The sequence below is a fragment of the Capricornis sumatraensis genome, chromosome 3 (assembly GCF_032405125.1).
Source record: "Capricornis sumatraensis isolate serow.1 chromosome 3, serow.2, whole genome shotgun sequence".
In the NCBI taxonomy this organism is placed as follows: Eukaryota; Metazoa; Chordata; class Mammalia; order Artiodactyla; family Bovidae; genus Capricornis; species Capricornis sumatraensis.
In genome coordinates, this window is record NC_091071.1 from 3,737,672 (window position 1) to 3,758,747 (window position 21,076).

The 21,076-nt window shown below is 55.1% G+C and overlaps 1 protein-coding gene across 1 annotated transcript; it reads right to left on the bottom strand.

The window, feature by feature from the left end:
* Positions 1-7,622: 7,622 nt before the first annotated feature.
* On the bottom strand, positions 7,623-12,615 carry ZNF853 (zinc finger protein 853). Its single transcript, XM_068967525.1, has 3 exons — positions 12,501-12,615; positions 9,156-9,520; positions 7,623-9,080 (listed from the first exon to the last, which is right to left on the bottom strand). Exons 1-3 carry the CDS (start codon positions 12,583-12,585, stop codon positions 7,623-7,625), a joined length of 1,908 nt encoding a protein of 635 aa, XP_068823626.1. The 5' UTR covers positions 12,586-12,615.
* Between the last annotated feature and the right edge of the window lie 8,461 nt (positions 12,616-21,076).

Below are 21,076 nucleotides of genomic sequence, written 5' to 3' on the forward strand. Positions count from 1 at the left end.
GAAAGATGGCTGGAGACTGGGACGCAGTGAGGACAGGGGAGACCAGGCCTGAGCAAGACCTGTTGGCTGGGGGGACAGGCGGGGGGACTTGAGGCAGGTCTTGGGAGGGGGCAGGGCCCCATGGCAGCTGGCAGCCCACAAAAGCATCGGGCAGAGGTGGGTCATACTTGTTAAGATGGATGGTGGGGGTGGGAATGGCAGGGGTCCAGGTGGGTGACTGGGTGCTGTCCAAAGGCTGTTGAGGTGACCCAGGTGGAAAGTGGCAGGGCTTCAAGGTAACAAAATATCTTAATCCATTTGGGCTACTATAACAAAGTCACCATAGATGGAGGGGCTGAAACGTTTATTTCTCACAGTTCTGGAGGCTGGGAAGTCCAAGATCAAGGTGTTGGCAGATTCAGCATCCAGTGAGAACCTTCTTCCTGGTTCAGAGCCAGGGCTCCATCGCTGAGTCCTCACATTGGGAGAAGGGTGAGTGATCTCTCTGGAGATCCCTTTATAAAGGCACTAACAGCCTTCATGAAGACTCCACCCTCGTGACCTAATCACACCCCACAGTCCCCCTCCTCCAAAATGATGGCATATACTACATCGGGGGTTAGGCTTCAACGTGTGAATTTGAGTGAGGGGTAAGGGGCAGACCCAAACATTCAGTCTCCGGCACAAGATGAGAGTTAAGCTATGGAAATGGGGATGGCCGATGGGGGGGGGGGGGGGATCCTGATCACTTGGGGAACATCTCTTGGTTCTGCAATTGTGACACTGCTGTGATGGACTCTGCCCATCGTTCTTGCAGAGGGACCCCCTCCCTGCCCCAGCCCCCTGTCAGATGCCAGCACCTGCCTGGGCGTCAAGTCCATTCTAGCCCCTCACCCAGAAGCGCAGGACAAGCATGGCTATGCTGGGCCTGGGGACAGGGCAGAGGGCAGAAAGGAAGAGCAAACAGCTTCCCCACACACACCCGCAGCCTGGGTACCAACAGAAATGACAAAAATGTCCGCCAATCAGGGGCAGAGGTTCAAGTCCAGGCAGAGAGGAACAGGCAAGGGTGGAGTGTGGATTGCAGACAGAGGAGGCACAAGCCAAGTGTACAAAAGACTCCCTCCTCCGCCAAACTTTGAGTCTGAGCCTCATCCACCTTGTGGCTCCCATGTCTGTCTCTGCATTGCCCAGTTTTAGCAGAAACCCTGTCAAGTCATTTTCGCCAGAATCCTTGCCCTGGATATCAGATCACCGTCATATCTGATCAGAGTCCTCACGCCCACCATTCCCCAGGTGATGTCTGAACACCCTGGCCTGCCTTCAGCAAGAATCCTGTCGGATCTGTTTAACCAGAACTCCCCCCACCCCTAATGTTCCTTTCCTCTTGGTAACTTTCCATCCAGTAGCTTCCTCCTACCTTGCACCTTGGCTGCAAATCTCTCCTTGTCCTTGTGCTGTTCAGGATTGCGTCCGCTTCTCTTCTGAGCCTTCTTTTCTCCTGTTGCCTTAGGTCTTGAGTACAGTTTTGTTTTTACTGCTTTGATCACTGTCCGGCTCTGGTTCTCTCTGACGGTGGCACTACTGTCCTCTCCCTTGGGCAGGGCATGTGGAGGCTGGGCGGAGACACTGGTCAGCACTCCTCAGTGTCAGACTCTGCCAGCCCACAGCATGAGAACCCAGGAGGAATCCAGGGGGGCTTCTTGCAGAAGGTGTCAGCTAAGCAAGGCCTAGGAGCCTAGTGAGACTGAGCTCTGCCCAGCTGGGGAATCAGCACCTGAAGGCAGTGTGCACCTGGGGATGAGTCTGTGCAGAGGTGGGCCTTACTCAAAGCCCATATGCTCAGACAGCCATCCTGGATCTCACGAATTCCTAACGCACCCAAATGTCTTGTAACTCCCACATGCCCGTGTCCCTGCTGGTGAACCACAGAAAGGCTGACACCCAGAATGAACTTCCTGACAGGCACTGGATGGCTGACAGCCTCCTCAACACCAGCATGCCCCGTGGAGGGCAAGGCAAGAACTAGGCAGATGATGCCGCCACTCCCGCCGTGAACTCTATTTCATGCATGCATTTTCATATACATCCCCCAAGCTGTTTACAGACATACAAGAGTGGAAATTTTATTAAAGCAAAAGTATAAGATTTGTTTATTGGAAACCATTTGATTTCTTACATCTAATTTTGATGAGCTTAAAAGTTACTCCTTGGGAATTCCCTGGTGGGCCAGTGGTTAGGGGGCTTCCCTGGTGGTTCAGTGGTAAAGAAATCTGCCTACATTGCAGGAGACCTGGGTTCGATCCTTGGGTCGGGAAGATCCCCTGGAGAAAGGAATGGCAACCCACTCCAGTATTCTTGCCTGGAGAATCCCATAGACAGAGGCACCTGGTTGGGCTATAGTCCATGGGGTCACAAAGAGTTGAACATGACTGAGCAACTAAGCACACACACACACACCAGTGGTTAGGACCCTAGGCTTCCAAGGAGGAGGGCATGGGTTCAATCCCTGGTTGGGAAACTAAGATCTCTGCATATCACACAGTGCGGTCAAACATAGAAACTAAATAAAGTTACTTCTTTTTCAGGCGAATTTGAATGGTGCTGCCAGCACTGAAGGGAGAAATCAGGGGTGGAGTGCTCCACGTGGACTTACTGAGCCTTAGATCTTTGGAACATCCAAGTCTAGGAGACTAATGAGTCCTCAGGCTCAGAGCTTTGGGGAGATACCTGCGTGGTGGCTGATGTCACCGCCTTGGATAGAGTCACCTGGAACCCTAGCAGACTCGACCTGCAAGGGAGAATCCTAAGGGCATCACTATGCCCTTCTACCATCTGGGGGCCTCACAAAGTCCTCATTTCTACAATGTCTAAACTTTTAAACCTTGGGATAGTAGAAAGCCTTATCTCATAGAAAATACAACCAGAGGAAAGAGTATGTGTTGGTTTCTTGCTTTAGATGCAACAAATATATTCCAAGTGCCTATTGTATGTTAGGTTCATTTGCATGTATTATTCTACCTGCTTGACACACAACAACCAGGAACAATGGATACTCCTGCTTCCTTGTTACAGGTAAGGGAAGTTGTCACGTAGTAACTGGCAGCCAGAATTCCAATTCCCAAGTCCTCACTAGAGGACCATCGCTAGTTTCTAAAAGATGTCAAGCTGACTCAAAAGAAGCAAAGACAGTACCAAGGGTTGAACTCTTTTCTGTTTCATAGATTTGACTTTACCTTATTCCCTGGAGAGTCTTCATTTTACCAGAGACTTCTGGGCTTAGCCAGCCAGTCCCTGATATGGCATAAGTACCGCCCAGGGTCAGTCCAGAGAAAGAAAAATGACAGCCTTCCCTACTGCCATTAATGTGACTAACACATCCCAAAGAGACAGGAAGGACTTCATACTTGGTTCCTCTGTCTCACACCAGTGCCCAAAATAGGTAAAACCTTGAGCCCGTTCCCAGCCCCCTCGTAGAAACAACCCTCTCCCTACCTTTGGCAAACCCTTGCAGACGTGACCATCATATGAAAAGTTGAGACTAATTATACTCTCAGTAATTTGGGGGTGGTGGTGAATTTTTTCCCACTGTATTTTTTTTTCACTTGATGAGCCAGTCTTGTAAGGTCTGAACTCCATTACAAAATTCCCCAAGTCAAACTCCTTAATGTTCTTGTCTTTAATTTCCCCTTGATATCTCTCAACACACATGAATTAGTCACGTCTAACTGGCTGCCAGCACAGAACAGACAAAGTGTGATATAAAACCAGGAAAGCAGAGCTCCCCCGTGACTTAGGGTTAGGGTTAGGGTTAGGGCTCAGGACAGAACCTGGGAAAGGCTGACTCAGGACAAAGAACCACTCGATTTGGTGGCTGGAAATGCCGGGAAGAGGTGAAGTGGAGCCCTCGCCAGGGCCAAGGCTCTGAAGGAGCCTGCCTCCCCGCTACAAAGCCGTGGACCTGGAATGGGCTATCTCCACGGGGAAGAGGGACACATTTAAAAATTTGTTCCAAGGTACCATACACGTGGTATTGGTCCTGCATACACCTGCATCACCTCTGGAAGTTTGTCACCGAGTCAGAAGGAGGAGGTAAGGCCCACGAGGCAAACTTCCTGGAGCTCCTTCTCAGGCCCGAGAGGACACAGAAGCATGTCTTTTTACCTCATTTACTTCCGGCTGTGCTGGGTCTTTGTTGCTGCACAGGCTTTCCTCTAGTTGTGCTGAGTCGGGGCTTCTCCAGCTGCCGTGCTCGGGCTTCTCACTGCGGTGGCTCCTCTTGTTGGGGAGCAAGGGCTCTAGGCTCCTCTAGCCTCAGCAGTTACGGCTCCCAGGCTCTGGAGCACAGGTTCAATAACTGTGGCGCGTGCAGCATGTCGGATCTTCCCTACCCAGGGATCGAACCCATGTCTCCTCCATTGGCAGGCAGATTCCTTACCACTGGGCCACCAGGGAAGCCCCAGAAGCATGTCTTAATCTCCAGCCTAAAATGCCACCCACTCTCAGCCCCTCACCTTCTAGACCCACTCCCGAGTGTACGTCCCTGGTTCCTGCCGGGAGGTATTGGCCAGGACTTGCAGCTCCTTTGGCAAATAACCCCTCCCCACTCTTGGCAGAGCCAGCACTACCCCAAGCCAAGCCATGCTGGGCCTAGGACCTCATTATAAGGAGGGCAAGTATTGTCTTGAAAAACACCTGTCTCAACCGTCTCTGGACAAGGTAAGGGGTGCAGCTGATGCTTTTAAACTACATTTTTCTTTCTTTCTTTGCTGCATCAGGTCTTTGTCACAGCGCCGTGCAGCATCTTTCGTGGCAGCTTCCAGACTCTCTAGTTGTGGCACATGGGCTTCAGGAGTTGCAGCGCACAGGCTTAGTTGCTCCATGGCATAGGGGATCTTAAATTACCCAACCAGGGATCAAACCTGGGTCTCCTGCATTGCCAGGTGGATTCTTAACCACTGGACCACCAGGCAAATCCCCACAGCTGGTGTTTTTAGCCAGGGAAATCAGGCCACTTTCACAGGCCCATAGAGTTGGGGGGAATGTGTGCTCAAGGACATCCCCAAGCCTATCCAGGTTTCATTCCTCTTGCCTCAGGCCCTGTCCCCAGTCTTTGGTACCCGGTCCTCGGCAGGAGGAACTGAGTTTGTTTACGGCACGGAGGCCTCCTGACTGACCCTCTGGGCCTTCAGCTGGTAACTGTGATCCCGAGCCTCTCTTTCACCCGCATCATGGCTTCAGTGGTGCTCAGCAAAACCAACCGATCCCACAGTCCCTAGAATAACCATTCTCTCTCATCTATCTCCCAAGTCCTCAAGATGCCACATGAGCTGGGCAGCCCCTCTCACCTGGTATCCTGTCCTGTCCATCATGATAGCAGCCAGGAGTCACAACAGGGAGAGCCTGTTGCTGCGATGGGAGAGTGAGCCAAGCCCACGGTCCCCACCTTAGACTCCACTTCCTAAGACCACTATCAATACCATCAGTCTTAAGGTGGGCTCCTGACAAGCAGACCCTGAAACAAGGATTATAGGCATGAGTGATTTATTAAGGCCCTGCTCCCAGTGAGTATCTGAGTAAAGGAAATAAGACCACAAAGGAGAAGAAGCAGAGGAAGGGTGAGTCTCAAGGCAAACCCTGCAGAGATGCTCGCATGGGATCCCTCAGACAAGCTTGGCCATGATCCATGCCTCCGGGGGTGCTGGCTGGAAGGGGAGGAGCTTGGCTTGCAGCGCCCTCCCACACCTGCCTCTCATTGGCCAGGAGACAGGTGCCTCCTCCACCATGGGGGAGGCAATCTCCAGGTACATCCAGCTCTCCGCACAGGTGGGTCAAGAGGCTTCGGCAGCCCCAGGGTCATCTAGCAAAGAAAAGCTGAGGGCGGGACGGTTGAAAGCAAAACCTGGATGACAAGGGGAGACAAAGATGGTAAAGAGGCATCTGAGAGCATTTGACTGTTGAGTCTTAGAGCCAGGGGTTCTCAGAGCTGGGAGGGCTCTCAGTCCTCACAACACCCCTCCAGGTGACCCAGCACACTCGCCACTGTCACAGCAGTCTACACTGCCACTGGACTGGACGCTTCAAAAGTTGTCTGGAGAAGACGCCCCAAACCGGCTTCCTCCAGCATCCACTTTCTAGTCCCCGTCCCTCCCAGGAGAGTTTTACTGAATAAGCCCATCCCTGGCCAAGAATGTCAGGCTGGAAGGAAGGGTCTGGGGTACAGAGCTGGGAATGGTTCTGAATACGAAGTTGTCTGCTTCTAAAGCAGTGGGCAAAATGTGACAGAGAAATGAAGCCCCATAAAATCCAGAGGTGAAAACACAAAGACAGGACAAGGTATTTCCTCATTTTTGTTTATTTTGTTTCTCACTTACCAACACGTTGGTAAAACGGAGCAGGCTGTGCTAGTAAAGGAGAAGCAGGGAGGGGAGTCAGGCAGCGTCTAAGGAGCCACGTGGGGGAGTCAGGAGCAGGAAGGGCCGGAAGGACCAGAGGTATCAGGTGCCCCCACAACATCACCCTGCCCTCCCACAAGACATCGAGATTGCTGCTGCTCCGACTGACCCCCAGACGTTTACAAAATCGCCATAAAGAGCATTTCTGTTGCCTCCCGTCCTTGTCCCCAGCATTTTTCTTCTGACCCCCCGTGACGAGGCAGGGTCTACTTGGGCCGGCCCTCTGCGCGGCCTGGCCTGGGAGAACCTGCCCCTGCATCTCAAGGTCCCAGCCCCCAAGCCGCAGTGGGTGCACTGGCTTCTGAGAAGGCAAGGCAGGTGGGCGCTAAGGGGAAGTCTTTGGGAGCGATGGAGGGACCACCCCTTAGGACCTTGGACAGCACTCACAGGATGCCCTCTGCTTCCGCCCCTCGCTTCTATTCAAGAGGATTTAGGGACCGTCTGTGAGCCTGGGAGCCCCAGCCCTGCCTCGGAGGCTTGTTTGGGTGTGGCCCTGGACGGAAGGTTTCACCTTCGCCCAGAGTGCACTTCCTGGCCTTTGCACATTGACCCAGTGGACGCTGGGACCTTGTGTTAATGAACATAAAACATTTACATCAGAATTTCATCCACTCTGATGAACTTTCATTAGCGGAAGTATTTTGAAGGCAAAAGCCACTGAGGATAACTGAGTGCCTTGATCAGTTTTCTATGTAGTGCAGATAAATTTCCTCTTCCCCCATGAAATAATTTTCACCAGGACCCTTTTACGTGTGTTTTACCACGTATGTCGGCTTCCCTGGTTAGTGTTGGAGCTCTGTCGAATGTCACCCACCGTCTCGATCTGCCGTTGGGAGTTTCCCCCCATGGCTCTCAACTCCAGTCAAGTACAATTTCCCCGGGGGAGAAACTGGCCAACTTCTCACCTATTGGTACCCGCAGACGACCCTGAACCACGTGCTGTGAGGAATAATGTGCCACCTCCGTGCCGCTTTAGCCTCGTCGATATCCTCCCGTGGAGTGTTTCCGAGGGTGAATTGACCCGTCACTCAGTTGGCCCGGAAGAAGGATGCCAGCGATGTCCCAGCGATATTCCAGGATGTTGCGGCACGCGGTCAAGACCTCCAAGCGCGCGCGGTGCTTCCCGGGTGCAGGGAAAGCGGCGCCCTCCCCGACCTCGGCGCCCTCGTCCCCAGCCCCGACCCCGGGTCAGGGCGCCTTGTCCGCTGCGGGCTCGGCACGCGGGGCGCCCCCGGCGGCCGCGCGCGCGCCGCGGAGCAGCCCGAGGCCCCGGGAGCGGCCGGCGCCGTGCAGCTGGCGCTCGTGGCGGCGGATCTGAACCTTGTGACGGAAGCGCTCGCCGCAGTCCTCGCAGGCGTAGGGCCGCTCGCCAGAGTGCGTGCGGCGGTGGCGCAGCAGGTTGGACGAGACGCTGAAGCGCTTGCCGCAGTCGCCGCAGGCGTAGGGCCGCTCGCCCGTGTGCGTGCGCTGGTGCTGCACGAGCGCCGAGCTCTCGCTGAAGCGCTTGGCGCAGTACGGGCACGCGTAGGGCTTCTCGCCCGTGTGGATGCGCTGGTGCGTCACCAGGTTCGAGTGCTGCGAGAAGCTCTTGCCGCACTCGCCGCAGCGGTGCGGCCGCTCGCCCGTGTGCGTGGCCTGGTGGCGCACCAGGTCCGTGCTGCGGCTGAAGCCTTTGCCACACTCCCCGCAGATGGTCGGCCGGTCCCGGGCGCGCCGCCGCCGCCGCGGTGGCCGGGCCGGCGTCAGGGCCGCGCCGCTCGGCGGGCCCGGGACGGCCACGATCGAGGGGGCCGACACGGCCGCTGGCAGCACCATCAGCTCCTGCAGCACCACGTAGCCCGGGGGAGCCACCACCACCGCGGCGGGCGCCCCCGCGGCGGCCGGCACCAGCTCCAGCTGCAGCTCGGGCGGCACTGGGGTCAGCTCCAGCTGCAGCTCAGGCGCGTGGACTCCAGGCTCCACCGGCGTCAGCTCCAGCTGCACCTCCGGCGGCTGCGCCAGCTGCTGCTCCAGCTGCTTCTCCAGCTGCTGCAACTGCTCCTGCAGTTGGAGCTGCAGCTGACGCTGCTCCTGCTGCCGCTCCAGCTCCTGACGCTGGCGCTCCAGCTCCTGATCAGACTCCACATCCACCGGCATGAGCTCCAGCTCCACCTCCTCCTCGTCCTCCGGCCCTAGAGGCCGGGGCTGCAGCTGCAGCTGCAACTGCTGCTGCTGCTGCAGCAACAGCTCCAGTTGTTCTTGCTGCTGCTGCAACAGCTGCAACTGTTCCTGCTGCTTCTGCAACTGCTGCTGCAGCTGCAACTGCTCCTGCTGTGGTAACGGCTCCTGCTGCTGTTGCTGCTGCCTCTGCTGTAACTCTTGCTGCTGCAACAGCTGTTGCTGCAACTGTTCTTGGTGCTGGAGCTGTTCTTGCTGCTGCTGCAGCTGCTGCAACTGTTCTTGCTGTGGTTGCAGTGACTCCTGCTGTGGTTGTAATGGCTCCTGCTGTTGTGGCTGTTGCGGCTGCTGCACCGCTTGCTGCGGCAGCTGTGGCCATCCCTGCTGTAAGTCCTGTTGCAGCTCCTGCTGCAGCTGTGGCGGCTGCTGTTCTTGCACTTGCCCCACCTCTGATTGTTCCTGCTGCCGCAGCTGCTTCTGCTGCTCATACTGCACACACAGGGGCTTTTCCTGCAGCTCCTGCCGCTGGAACCGTTCTTGCCGCAGCCGTGACCGCCGTCGCACCTGCCTGTGCTGCTCCCGTGACTGTTTCTGCCGCGGCATCAGCCGCAGCCGTGGTTTCAGCGGCCCCTGTTGCGCAGACTGGGGTTCTTCCTGCAATTCTGGCTGCGGTTGGGGCAGCGGCTCTTGCCCATCTTGCTGCTGCTGCGGCGCTGGCTGAGGCCCTGGCCCTTGGCTGTGTGGCTGCGGTTGTGGCTGCTGCTCCGGCTGCTGTTTTAACTGTCGGGCTTGCAGCTTCTGCCGTCCTGATGCAGTCTCCTCAGTGACTTCACTGGCCCGCTTGGGAGCTGAGACTGCTGGCCGCGGTGGGCTGCTGCTCTTCTCCTGAGCATTTTCTCCCTGCTGACTCTCGCTCCCACCACTGCCACCTGGAGTGGGAATGGCAGGAAGCCAGGAGAGAAAGATCTGGAGTCAAGCCCTCTGGTTCAGACTCCCATGATGTCCTTCCTTACCCTCCCCCATGTACAGTCACTCTATGATACACTCCTGAGCCCTCAGCAGGGACCCCCAAATGACAACGGCTGCTGCTGCTAAGTCGCTTCAGTCATGCCCGACTCTGTGCGACCCCATAGACGGCAGCCCACCAGGCTCCCCTGTCCCTGGGATTCTCCAGGCAAGAACACTGGAGTGGGTTGCCATTTCCTTCTCCAGTGCATGAAAGTGAAAAGTGAAAGTAAAGTCGCTCAGTTGTACCCGACTCTTAGTGACCCCACGGACTGCAGCCCACCAGGCTCCTCTGCCCATGGGATTTTCCAGGCAAGAGTACTGGAGTGGGGTGCCATCGCCTTCTCTGAATGACAACGGCAGCACGACAGAAAGGGAAATGCCCAGTGGTGTGGAGCTGGCTTAGAAATGTATCCAAGGGATAGCTAGCTGGTCACATCACTCTGGACCCCAGGCCCCCGACCTCTCCTCGGGGCCTTCTTCCACACAGGGTCGATGCTTAGACCTTGGCAGTGACACCACCCTGGGTGCCTGGGGCTCCCCAACACCACTCCCTGAAAAGTCCTTTGGGCCTAACCGCCATCCGAGAGGAATCTGTGAACCTGCCATTCCCATGGCTAAGCCACAAGCCCATGCTGAACTCTGACCTCAGTCAGAGGTCACACTTGAAACGAATGAAACTCACCCTCTCTGTACATAATAAAGAATTTCTGTCAGGCTGCCTGGAAGTGTTTCCATGGCACGTTCTAAAAATCAGCGAAGTCAGAGAGAACGAGGTTTCCAGGTAGGAGGTGCCCAGTAATTCTACCAGGTAGCAGCTGGCTAACCTCCTGCAGGTTCAGGGCCCTCCAGGGCTGGAACATACCTTTGTCATCCCCACACTGCCAGCTTAATGAGTCAAGCAGGAAGGGCCCCGGCATTACCCCTAGTAGGTGCTTGAAAAATCCCTCTCCCTGTGGGGTAGGAATTAGTTTGAAAATTAGCAAGCAGTTTGGAAATATTAATACCAGGGATACAACTAGCTCCATTTGAAATAGCCTTTAGACTGAAAGTGGTCTGCGTGTTCTTTGTTTTTGGGCTGTACCACTCAGCATGTAGGATCTTAGTTCTCCAACCAGGAGTGGAACCCGAGTCCCCTGCATTAGAAATGCGGAGTCTCAACCGCTAGACCGCCAGGGAAGTCTGAGGCTGGAAGTGGTATTAGGCTGTTAATTCTCGGATGGGAAGGAACAATTCACAGCCCCAAGTCTAAGTGGCAACTGGCCAGTTACTTAGCCCCTGGGAACCTGAGTTTCCCCATCTGCTCAAAGGAGCTAAACTCCTTTTGGGGAAATTGCGAAAAATTAGAGGGGATAAACACACAGCCCCAGCATGGTGCACAACGTAGAGTAAACTCGGCTATACAGGACTCAGCTCGTTGCTACATGTCACAAACCCCACATGCAATTTCTCACTCTGAGCATACTGCTGTGCTATCAGAAAATCCAAGGAGGCCTTCTCCATTCCCAAGTCTGATTCAACATTTGTTTTTCCCATAGCATCTTATTTTCAGCTTTGGAATGGGAAGTAGAGGTTTGGTTGACCCAGTTTTGCTTTCTGGCTGATCTTCCAGGAATATACTGATTTCATAAAATCAAGGGATATCTACATGTAAATAATTCCCTCTTAGAAAACCTATTCCCAAGACCCTTCGCTTAGGCTAATGGATCAGCGAGTGCATTTTTCTTACACACTCACACCAGGTGGGAGTATGCGGGAAGTGAGGGAAGACAGACCATCACAGACAACCTGTTGTCTCAGCAAATCCAAGGTCACACGGGCACTCCCTTCTCCTCCCACCTCTGGGGGCAGCCGGGACTCATCACCCCTCTGGGTAGGTCCTCTCACTTCTAGGACAGTGCTTGGCCAAACGACCAGTCCCTGCTTCTCACGGCATGTGCACGCTGTTACCAACGATATTTTGGTAAATGTATACTGAAGTGTCATCTGATGTGCCTGCTCTCACGAGATTTTTGTCAGTTGAGTATTTAAGCCAAGAGTCCTGGGAATTCCCTGGTGGTCCAGTGATTAGGACTCTGAGCTCTTACTGCAGAGGGTGTGGGTTCGATCCCTGGTCAGGGAACTCTGATCTCGCCAGCCACATGGGGAAGCTGGCGGTGTGGGTGGGGGGTGTGGGTGTGTGTGTGGTGGAAGGCCAAGGGTGCTAGTTGAGTCCACACATGCCCATCCAACGCCTCGTCCCTCTGGTCCTTTTCATGTTCTTTTCAACCCTGCCCAGCCCCTCACTCAGTGCTCTCAAAGCACAGAGTAGGGAGGTGGCTCCCTTGAGCATGGCCGCCTTGGAAGATCTGCCAAGAGTAGGGAGCGGGGCAGGTCTTGGAACGTAATGCGAGGCCACATTTGCCTCTGGGAAAAAGGAGAGAAAGATGGATGGAAGCAGGCAGAAGTCAAGGAAAAGTGGGCAAGACCAGAGGCCACAGAGAAAAGAAAAGCCACACGACCAGTGACAAGGGTGCCCCTCAGCCCCTGAATTCAATCTGGGACCTTGAGTCCGGAATCAGGGAGAGTGGGAGGAAACGGAGGTTGTGTGAGCCCTGGGAATCACCAGCGGTTCCCAGTCAGCATGCGTGCAGGTGGGGGACGGGGGCTGAGAATGTGCGCGCCGCCAGGCAGCCCTCACCAGCAACACTGCAGCCCGACGGTGGCCTCAGAAAACCCCGAGGTGACCCTGCAGAAATGAGGGGGTGCAGCCTGCCCACCACACCCCAGACAGCAGGCTGCTTGCCAACCTTTAGGGCTCCCTCTCAGCAGGCCTGGGGCTTAGTCAAAGGATCCTCGCCAGGGACCTGAGGACCATCTCCTGGTTCAGGAGGTCAGAGGTGCCCCCCACCCTTAGCCCCTTACCTGAGGGGGTGTCAGGCCCCAGGCCCCCATCTTTAAGACGGCGAGGCTTCCGCACGAAGGTCCTGGTTGCCCGCCTCACCTTCATCCTGGCGGTCAGGCCAAGATCCTGGGGAGCTGGCTGTGCTAAGGGGAAGGAATGAAGCTGTTCAGACCAGCAGGGAGCCCCGCGCCAGGGGCCATGATGCCTTGCTGCCCCCAAGTCGGCAGCTCACCCCTGCCAGAAAGGAGGACGGTGTGGTCCACGGCTGGGAAAGGGATGAGCAAGGGCAGCCTGGAGGCCCTGCTCCCAGGGCCGGCTCGGGAGTCCTGACTCTCCTGACTTTGTGCAGGGCCCGTGTTCAGCCTCCTACCTGGGGCACCCCTTGCAGCTGCTCAACACCGATGGTGAGAGACGACGGCTAGGTACACTCCCAGAAGGGACGTTTGGGAAAGTTTACAAGAAAAAAAGACTTGTTTGTCCATCTCCATCTCACATTCCCCTGGCCCCCGCAAAGCATGGACAAGTCTGTTCAATCCCCTGGTCTCTTGCCTCCCAAGGTGCTCTGGGGATTCGCCCAGTCTTCCCAGGTCACCAGCAGACCGCCAGTTCTGGGCCATGTGAGTCCGTCCAGGTGCCACCTCAGTTCCCAGGAGGCCAGGTTCCCGGAGCACTACAAGCCTTGCGACTGGAGGGCTGCGGCCTGGCCCTGTGCCCTAGCCTCCTGAGGTCTGCAGGGCTCCCCGCCCCTCTCCAGCGTCCTCTCGCCCCTCTCCAGCGTCCCCCCAGGGTCCCGGTGGCTATCCTGGTATGACTCCAGGTCCCTCTAGCTTCCAAGAATCCAGTCCAGCCCTCTTAAGAAAAGCGTCCCGGTTTCGCTCTGCTGACCGACCCCCCTGGGCCTCACCTGGCACAAGCATCGCCTGCTCTGCGGGCAGCCTGGGCGCTCGGGGAGGTGTGGTCAGCAGGGAATGGAAGGTGAAGGCCAGAGCGTTCAGCCAGCTCCTTCGCCAGGCGCCCGCATCCAGAAAGAGCCTGGAAGGCGCTGGGTCACCCGGGGGGGCCTTTCTGGTCACTTGGGACGGTCTGTCGCTGTCAGGGTTGCCGAGGTTGCCCTGGGCCAAAAGAAGGGGGGCAGAGCGGAGTTCAGGAGCAGAAGTTGGTGTGGGCCCCCTGGGGCGGGGGGCGGGGTGGTGGGGAGACAGAGCCCCGAACCAGCGCGGGGCTCAGGGCGGGACCAGCGCGGGCGCCGAGGGCGGACCGGGGGCGGACCTGGTGGGCGGTGGACCGGTGTCGTTTCAGCCCGGGGCAGCGCGGGGCCGGCCAGGGATCGGCCCGCCGCCACAGGTGCCAGGAGCCGGCGGGCGGGCGGCCTGGGCCGGGCCGGGCCGCGCGGAATGCGGGCGCGGGGCGGGCGCCGCGGCCGGGCCGGGGTCCCCGTGCGCTCGCCCGCCCGCCTGAGCGTGCGACCGGCCGGCCGTGCGTCCGAGCGGGCAGCGGCCGGGCCGGGGGCAGGGGCGGGGGCGGCGGGGGCCGGCACAGGAAGTCCCCCCGGCATCCGCATCCTGTCCCCCGCGCCCCGGCCCCCGCCGCCGCCGCCGCTCTAGGCCGCCACGAGCTCGGTGGGCTTAACCCTTCCCGGCCCGGCCACTCACCCCGCGCGGGGGGCGCGAGCCGGGGGCCCCGGGGCCGGGCGCGGGGCGCTCCGCAGCATCTCCGGGGGTGCGCGTCCGCGCGCCCGGGTTGGCGACTGTCGCCGCGCGAGTGCGGGGGAGGCTCCCAGCCGGGCTCGGCAGCCCGCTGAATGGCAGGCACGGCCCCGGGACAAACGGGGTTCAAGTCGCACTCGGTTAGGTGACGCTCGGTTCACGAAGCCCCAACCCCTGGCCGCTGCGCACACCCTAGAGAGGCCTCTCCTTCGTCGCCCTGGACCCATGTCCTGGATCCTGAAGTGGCGGGGACGGGCCTGGGGGCGCGGAGAGTTGTGGCCGGCAGTCAGGTGGGCGTGGACCCCAAAGGACCAGATGGGGCCGTAGGGGCCACCCTGGCCAACTGGAGAGCTAAGCTTGGCTCTCTGCGCCCCTGCGCTGTGCGCACCGCCGGGTGGCCAGGCCCCATCGCCACCCCCACCCTCCGCCCTCCCCAGCCCCCTCCTCAGCGGCTCAGGACAGCCGGCCTCCCTGGTCGTGCCCAGCCGCTTCCCCACGGGTTAGGAAGGGTCCCTCTGTCTCCATATCCCGCCCGTTTGCTACTCTGTTCTCTCCCATCTGGAGATGGACTGACGCTGAAATCAGGATGCTCCAGTTCTCCCTCCGAAAGCCCAAAGCACTGGCCGCAGAGAGCTGCTCCTGGGGGGAGCACGGCGGTGCCCCACTGGAGGGGGACAGGGGTCCTCCTGTGGTCACAGCCCCCTCCCCCCTTACTGTCTCCACCCTCACATAGCTGCCACACCTGTGCCTCCGCTTGATCCGATTTTTGGATTCTTCCAGGCCCTTTGGGAATGGAGATCGGGGCTTCCCCTCTCGCCCTTGCCTGAACTGCCTACACTCTGTCTGGCAGCTTCATCCCAGATGAGGTGCTCCGGGAGGCAGGGACTGCGTCTGCCTCCGTAGAGAAACAAGCGCAGCGAAAGCCCATCTTTGGAGGCAGAAAAATCTGGGTTCCCAAGGGGGCCTCTTCCAGCCATGATAGGAGGCCAATTATGGCCTTCCATCGGGGCAGTGGGACCGCACCCCACTAGCCGGGTGTCTGGGGAACGAATGAACTGGCTCCCTCCTGCCTGGGGCAGGCGTGGCCCTTCCTCTGCCTGGGAGAGTTGAGAGCAGAGCTGTTTCTGCCTCTTCCTGCTTCCTAGGAGACCTCATGCCCAGGGGATCCACTCCCCTCACCACCGAATTTTTAACCTCCCCACTCTGCTGTCTTCTTTCCGACAGCACTTTCTCATTCCCGCAGCTCTCTCATCTTAAAAACACGCACCGCTCCTCCCCCCCACCTCGCTCTCCTGCCTTTCGTGCCAAACTTGCTGGAAAGATGCCCCATGATAGTTCTGTCCATACCCCTATCGGCCTGTCCCTCTTTCCCTCTCTGCAGCCTGGCCTCTGCCTCGTCCCTCCACCCAGACAGCTCTGCCTGATGTCACCAGGGACCTCCACTGAATCTCTCAGCTCGTTCCACCTCTAGGCAGCTTTGCTGGGAGAGCACTCTTGGTTCCCCCTTCTTCCCCACCTGCTGCCTCTGCAGGCTCTCTTCCTTCACCAGGCTCACTGCTCACCTTTACATCATGCAAACCTGCAGTCAGGTGTCTTCCTGGGGCAGCTCTCCCCAAGAGCCTTTCTCTGGTCCACACCTGAGCACTGGCTTGACCAAAGCCGCCACCCTTTCTTTTGCTTTCTTCCTCTCCTTCCCTTCAATCTTTTTTTTTTTTTTAATTTCTCTCTCTCTCTCTCTCTTTTTTTTTTTTGCTGCACCATGCAGCAACATGCAGGATCCTTGCTCCTTGATCAAGGATTGAACCCAGGCCCCCTGCAGTTAGAAGCATGGAGTCCTAACCACTGGACTGCCAGGTAAGTCCCTGTCTTACTTTTTTTTTTTTAATCAAAGTAACACGTATACCAAGTTGTGTAAGTCAAATAGTTCTACAAAATCTGCAGCAACAAGAAAAGTTTCTCCTCACATGTGACCACTCCCATTTCTTCAGATCTCTCTTGCCCTATTTCTAAACAATGTGCTTCTAATGCTCTTACTTGCTTTTTCCAGTTTAGATCGTATCTATTGACATCCCACTCTAGAAGGTGCAGGTTAAACTGTTTAAACCACACAGAGACATGTATACTTTCCCTCCCATCCTCCCATTGTCTAATCATTTGTCTGGTCTTTATCCTGTTTTCTGGGTGAGAGCTTCAAACTCTGGTGGCTCAGACGGTAAAGAATCCGCCTGCAATGCGGGAGAACCAGGTTCGATCCCTGGGTCAAGAAGATCTCCTGAACAAGGGAATGGCTGCCCACTCCAGTATTCTTGTCTGGGAAATCCCATGAACAGAGGAGTCTGGGGGGCTACAGTCCATGGGATCACAAAGAGTTGGACACCACTGAACACACAGACACACACTCGGTCATCAGTGTAAGTGCTTTCCTGAATTCTGTGAGTTGATCTCACGCATTAACGAACCCGAGTGGGTCACAGGAATCCTGATTTTATAGCCAGCTGGTCGGAAGTGCAGGTGGCCTGGGAACGTCCAGACGTGAGGCCAGCGTATGAGGTCCGGGCGGCGTGTGCCGGGCTTAGCTGCAGCATGCAGGATCTAGCTCCCTGATCGGGGATGGAACCTGGGCCCCCTGCACTGGGAGCAGTCGACTGCTGGACCCCTGCGGAGGTCCCTCTCCTCTTCATTGCTTTTTGGCTTCGGGCATTGCTGCTGCGGGCTTCCAGGGCCATTTTGATACCCAGTCCTTTGCATGTGACTGATGCTTTCTCTCTGTGCTGCGTGCTCGGTCATGTCTGACCCTTTGTGACTGCATAGACTATAGACTGCCAGGCTCCTCTGTGGGATTTTCCTGGCAAGAATACTGGAGTGGGTTGCCATGTCTTCCTCCAGTTTTTCTCTCCAGAAGCTTGTAAATATATTTAAAAAACAAACAAACAAACAAACCTGTATTCTGAAATTCCCTCATGGACATTCAGGCAGCCACTTCAATCTGGAGACTCATGTTTTTATCTGTTCTGAGAAGTGAATCTGAGTAATTTCTTTGATCATGTTCCCCTTGGTTTTCTTTTCTCCTTTTCTGGAATTTTGATTTTTTCAGATATTGGACCCTCTGTCCCACTCCTCTCAATTTTAACTTCTCTTCTATTTTTCATCACTTAACCTCTCAGTACATTTTCTGGAGGATTCTCTCTTCATTTTCTTCTAAGCTTTCTGTTGAATGCTTTTATTTCTGGTATTCTGTCTGCCATTCCCCAGAGCTTTCCTATTCTCAAGCTCTTCTTTTCTCATGCATGCTGTTCTTGTTTCATGATTCCAGTACTTGCCCTCATCTCTCTAAGGACAGTGACGTTTGTTCCTGCTCCCTCTGTCATCTTTGCTCCATTTTTTTTTTTTCCTCCCTAACGTGTCTATTTCATTTCTTCTGTTGGAGGATTTCCTAGGATGCTGGCTGACCCTGGACTGTTTGGTCATGTGTGTGGTCATTAAATCCCTCTTGCTTTCAAGATGAACTCTCCCTGCCTTTGGTTTACTGGCCCCAGGCTTATGCCAGTTCTGGCTCAGATTGTAGAGTTGGGTTTCATTAGGGTTCATTGGTTCATGGGTTCACCTTCAGGCAACTACCAGGGGGGCTGCAGGGCTCAGCTGAGCCAGGTCTGGGTCAAGGATGGATCCAGGACCTCAGGGGTGAAGTCAGGACGCTATCACCAGCAGGAAGGGGGGCTGAATTGTGGATGGACAGAAACAACAGATCTGTCATAACTAGAATGTATTGGTATTTATTCACAAAGTGTTTATTCGGTCAAGATCCTAATATACACATTGACTTTCAACAACTTGCTCTTTTGTTTTCTGCCTGACCTGGAACTGAACCTGAGCCCACAGCTGTGAAAGCAGGGAGTGCTAACCATTCAAGGGACTTAGCACACGCGCACACGCAATCCACTCCGAAGGAGGAGCCCAGCTTCCCTGAAGGGGCTGCCTGTAAAACATTTGCCCCCAAAGAGGTCCTTTATCAAGAAGGAGACAGACAACTGGTTGTGTTCAATCGTTCAGTCATGTTTGACTCTTTGCTATCCCATGGACTGTAGCCCCCCAGGCTCTTCTGCCCATGGGATTCTCCAGGCAAGAATACTGGAGTGGGTTGCAGTTTCCTCCTCCAGGGGATCTTCCTGACCCAGGGATCGAACTCTGGGTTCGATTGTCTATTATGCCTCCTGTATTGGGAGGCAGGTTCTTTACTACTAGCACTACCTGGGAAGCCCTGAAGAAGGCATAGGTATAATTAAAATACTGTACTTTATCTGTTTTTTTTTTTAACTTTTAGGCAATCCTGTGAGGCATGGAGGATTTTAGTTTCCTGACCAGGGATTGAACCTGGATCTCCTGCACTGGGAGTGTGGAGTCTTAGCCACTGGATGCCCAGGGAAATCCTGACTTTTCATTTCTAGAACTTCTACCTAACTTTTTTTTTCCCCCCATCTTCTAGGTAATTCACACTGCTGCTGCGGCTAAGTCACTTCAGTCGTGTCTGACTCTGTGCGACCGCATAGATGGCAGCCTACCAGGCTTCCCCGTCCCTGGGATTCTCCAGGCAAGAACACTGGAGTGGGTTGCCATTTCCTGCTCCAACGCATGAAAGTGAAAAGTGAAAGTGAAGTTGCTCAGTCGTGTCAACGACTCTTAGCGACCCCATGGACTGCGGCCCACCAGGCTCCTCTGTCCATGGGATTTTCCAGGCAAGAGTACTGGAGTGGGGTGTCATTGCCCTCTCCGGTAATTCAGTCACCTGGTAATTTCCCCCTGTAGTTCCCACTTGTCTTCCGTGCCATTAACCATGACTGTCTTAGTGCAGCTCCTGGCAGCTGTGACACTGGGAGGCTTTTTGAACCTGTTTCTGTCGTTGCATCTGCTGGTCCCCACTCTTGGCGCCTTGTTCATTCCTCACTGGACATCAGTCGGTCTCCTTGGACAGCAGTTGGTGGGGTGAGCCCAGGATGAGTGACTTTCCTCCAGAGAATGTGTTTGCTCCTCGCGGGCACCAGGGAGGACTGCAAGTCCAGGAACCCCTAAGGACTGAGGTCACGGCAGGCAGTGTCCTGGGGTAACCAGGGCTGTCAGCCTGGGGTGAGGACTTGCCCTCGCCCCTCACTTCTTAGGAACCAGACTTCCCTTTGGCTTTTCCCAGGCTCCGCTCAGTGTGAGGGCAACCTTCCCTGCCATCTTCTGTTCTTCTTCAAGGTATATCCCAGAGGTTCTGGCAAAACGGAGCATGGGTCTCCTAGTAGATCCCCACTTTGAACCCTTCATCTTGAGGCCCTCAGGGGCACTAGTGCCTTTGTGCACCTTACCTGCTTTCACTTACCATCTGCCCTGGATGTCCTTTTTAAAAAATAGCTTGTCTTTGGCTGTGCTGAGTCTTTGTTGCTGCACGTGGGCTTTCCCTCGTTGCGGTGAGTGGGGCCTACCCCCTCGTTTCAGCGCGCGGGCTTCACATCGCACTGGCTTCTCTTGTGGAGCACGGGCCCTAGGTGCCGGGGCTTCAGTAGTCGCAGTGCATGAGCTCAGCAGTTGCGGTTCCCCGACTCTAGAGCACTTGGCACTTAGCTGCTCCTCGGCAGGTGGGGTCCCCCCGGACCAGGGATCGAACCTGTGTCTCCTGCATTGGCAGGCGGATTCTCTACTACTGACCCCCCCAGGGAAGCCCTGAGCTGGATGTTCTTTCTAACCTGCTGGTTCGTCAGTAGGTCATTGTATGTTATCCAGTGTTTTTAATTAAAGCAGAAGGGCTGGCTGAAAAATCTAACCCATCGCTACCAGAAATAGAAGTTCTAAAATGCACTTTAAAAATTTACTTGTAATTAGACAAGTAACATATGAATACACTGTCCTTATAAAAACAAACTGCGTGCGGTTATCGGCTGGTACGTATGCCAGACCCAGGCTTCTCTTACTTATAGGAGTCAGGGACTGATTCAGTTTTGTCCTTCCTTATGACTCAGAATATTTTTTTAAATTGAGTTAAAAAATAAAAATTGAAACTTTAAAACTGTGTAGACAAGGAAAGGCCTCCTTTGGCTGTCATCCCATGTCTATTATCTTCCCCAGAGGTTTCCACTGTTTTTGGCTTAGTACGTATCATTTTAAAAATATACTTATTTATTGGGCTTTATTTACTTATTTGGCTGTGGCAGATCTTTGAACTGATGCAGGGATCAATCCAGTGGAAGTGTGGCATCTTAACCCCTGGACTGCCAGGTTAGCCCCTCTTTTCTATAAATTTTCTGTTCATTTCCTTCACTCACTTTAAAAATTGGAATGTCTCTGGATCAGTGGGCAATTTCTTATATATTCTGTGTAGTTTGTTTCCCCTGTTGCCTAATATTTTCTTATGTATCAATATTTAATGGATGTAAAACATCATTGTAAAAACAATAAAATTGTGCAAGTGCCCGGCACATAATTACTTAACAGGAGGTCCATCACTTCCAATTGCCCACATACTGCTAAAAATACCACAGAAGAAATCTGTGGCCCTAGTGGCTTTGTTTCCTACATTTTTTCTTTTTTTTGCAAAATCACCTGAAGTCTGAGTGGAGCTGAGACTATGTAGCCCTGGAGATTAAATGGTGATGCCCACCTTCTGGGACACAGCCAGGTTCAGAGGCCGTCTAATCAGGAAGCGACAGGAGAGCCCCTTTTGCACCCTTTACAGAAACACTCGGTACCAGAGTTGACACCAAGGACCAGTGAGTGCTAATCTTAGGCCCGCGGCTGTGTCTCACCGAGAGAGACGGAAGCAGACACTCGACTTCGGCTCCTGCTTCAACACCAGATTTGTCCATAAACAGAAAACATGAGGATAATGAAATCAAAGGAAAGGACATCTCCTTCTC

Bases quoted from the DNA above. Each gene is read 5' to 3' on its own strand.
- ZNF853 (XM_068967525.1), bottom strand. From the start codon at position 12,585: ATGAAGGTGAGGCGGGCAACCAGGACCTTCGTGCGGAAGCCTCGCCGT. The intron at 9,521-12,500 runs GTAAGGGGCTAA...TTCCCACTCCAG, and splicing joins GGGGCCTGACACCCCCTCAG to GTGGCAGTGGTGGGAGCGAG. The intron at 9,081-9,155 runs GTGCGACGGCGG...CTGTGTGTGCAG, and splicing joins CACGGGAGCAGCACAGGCAG to TATGAGCAGCAGAAGCAGCT.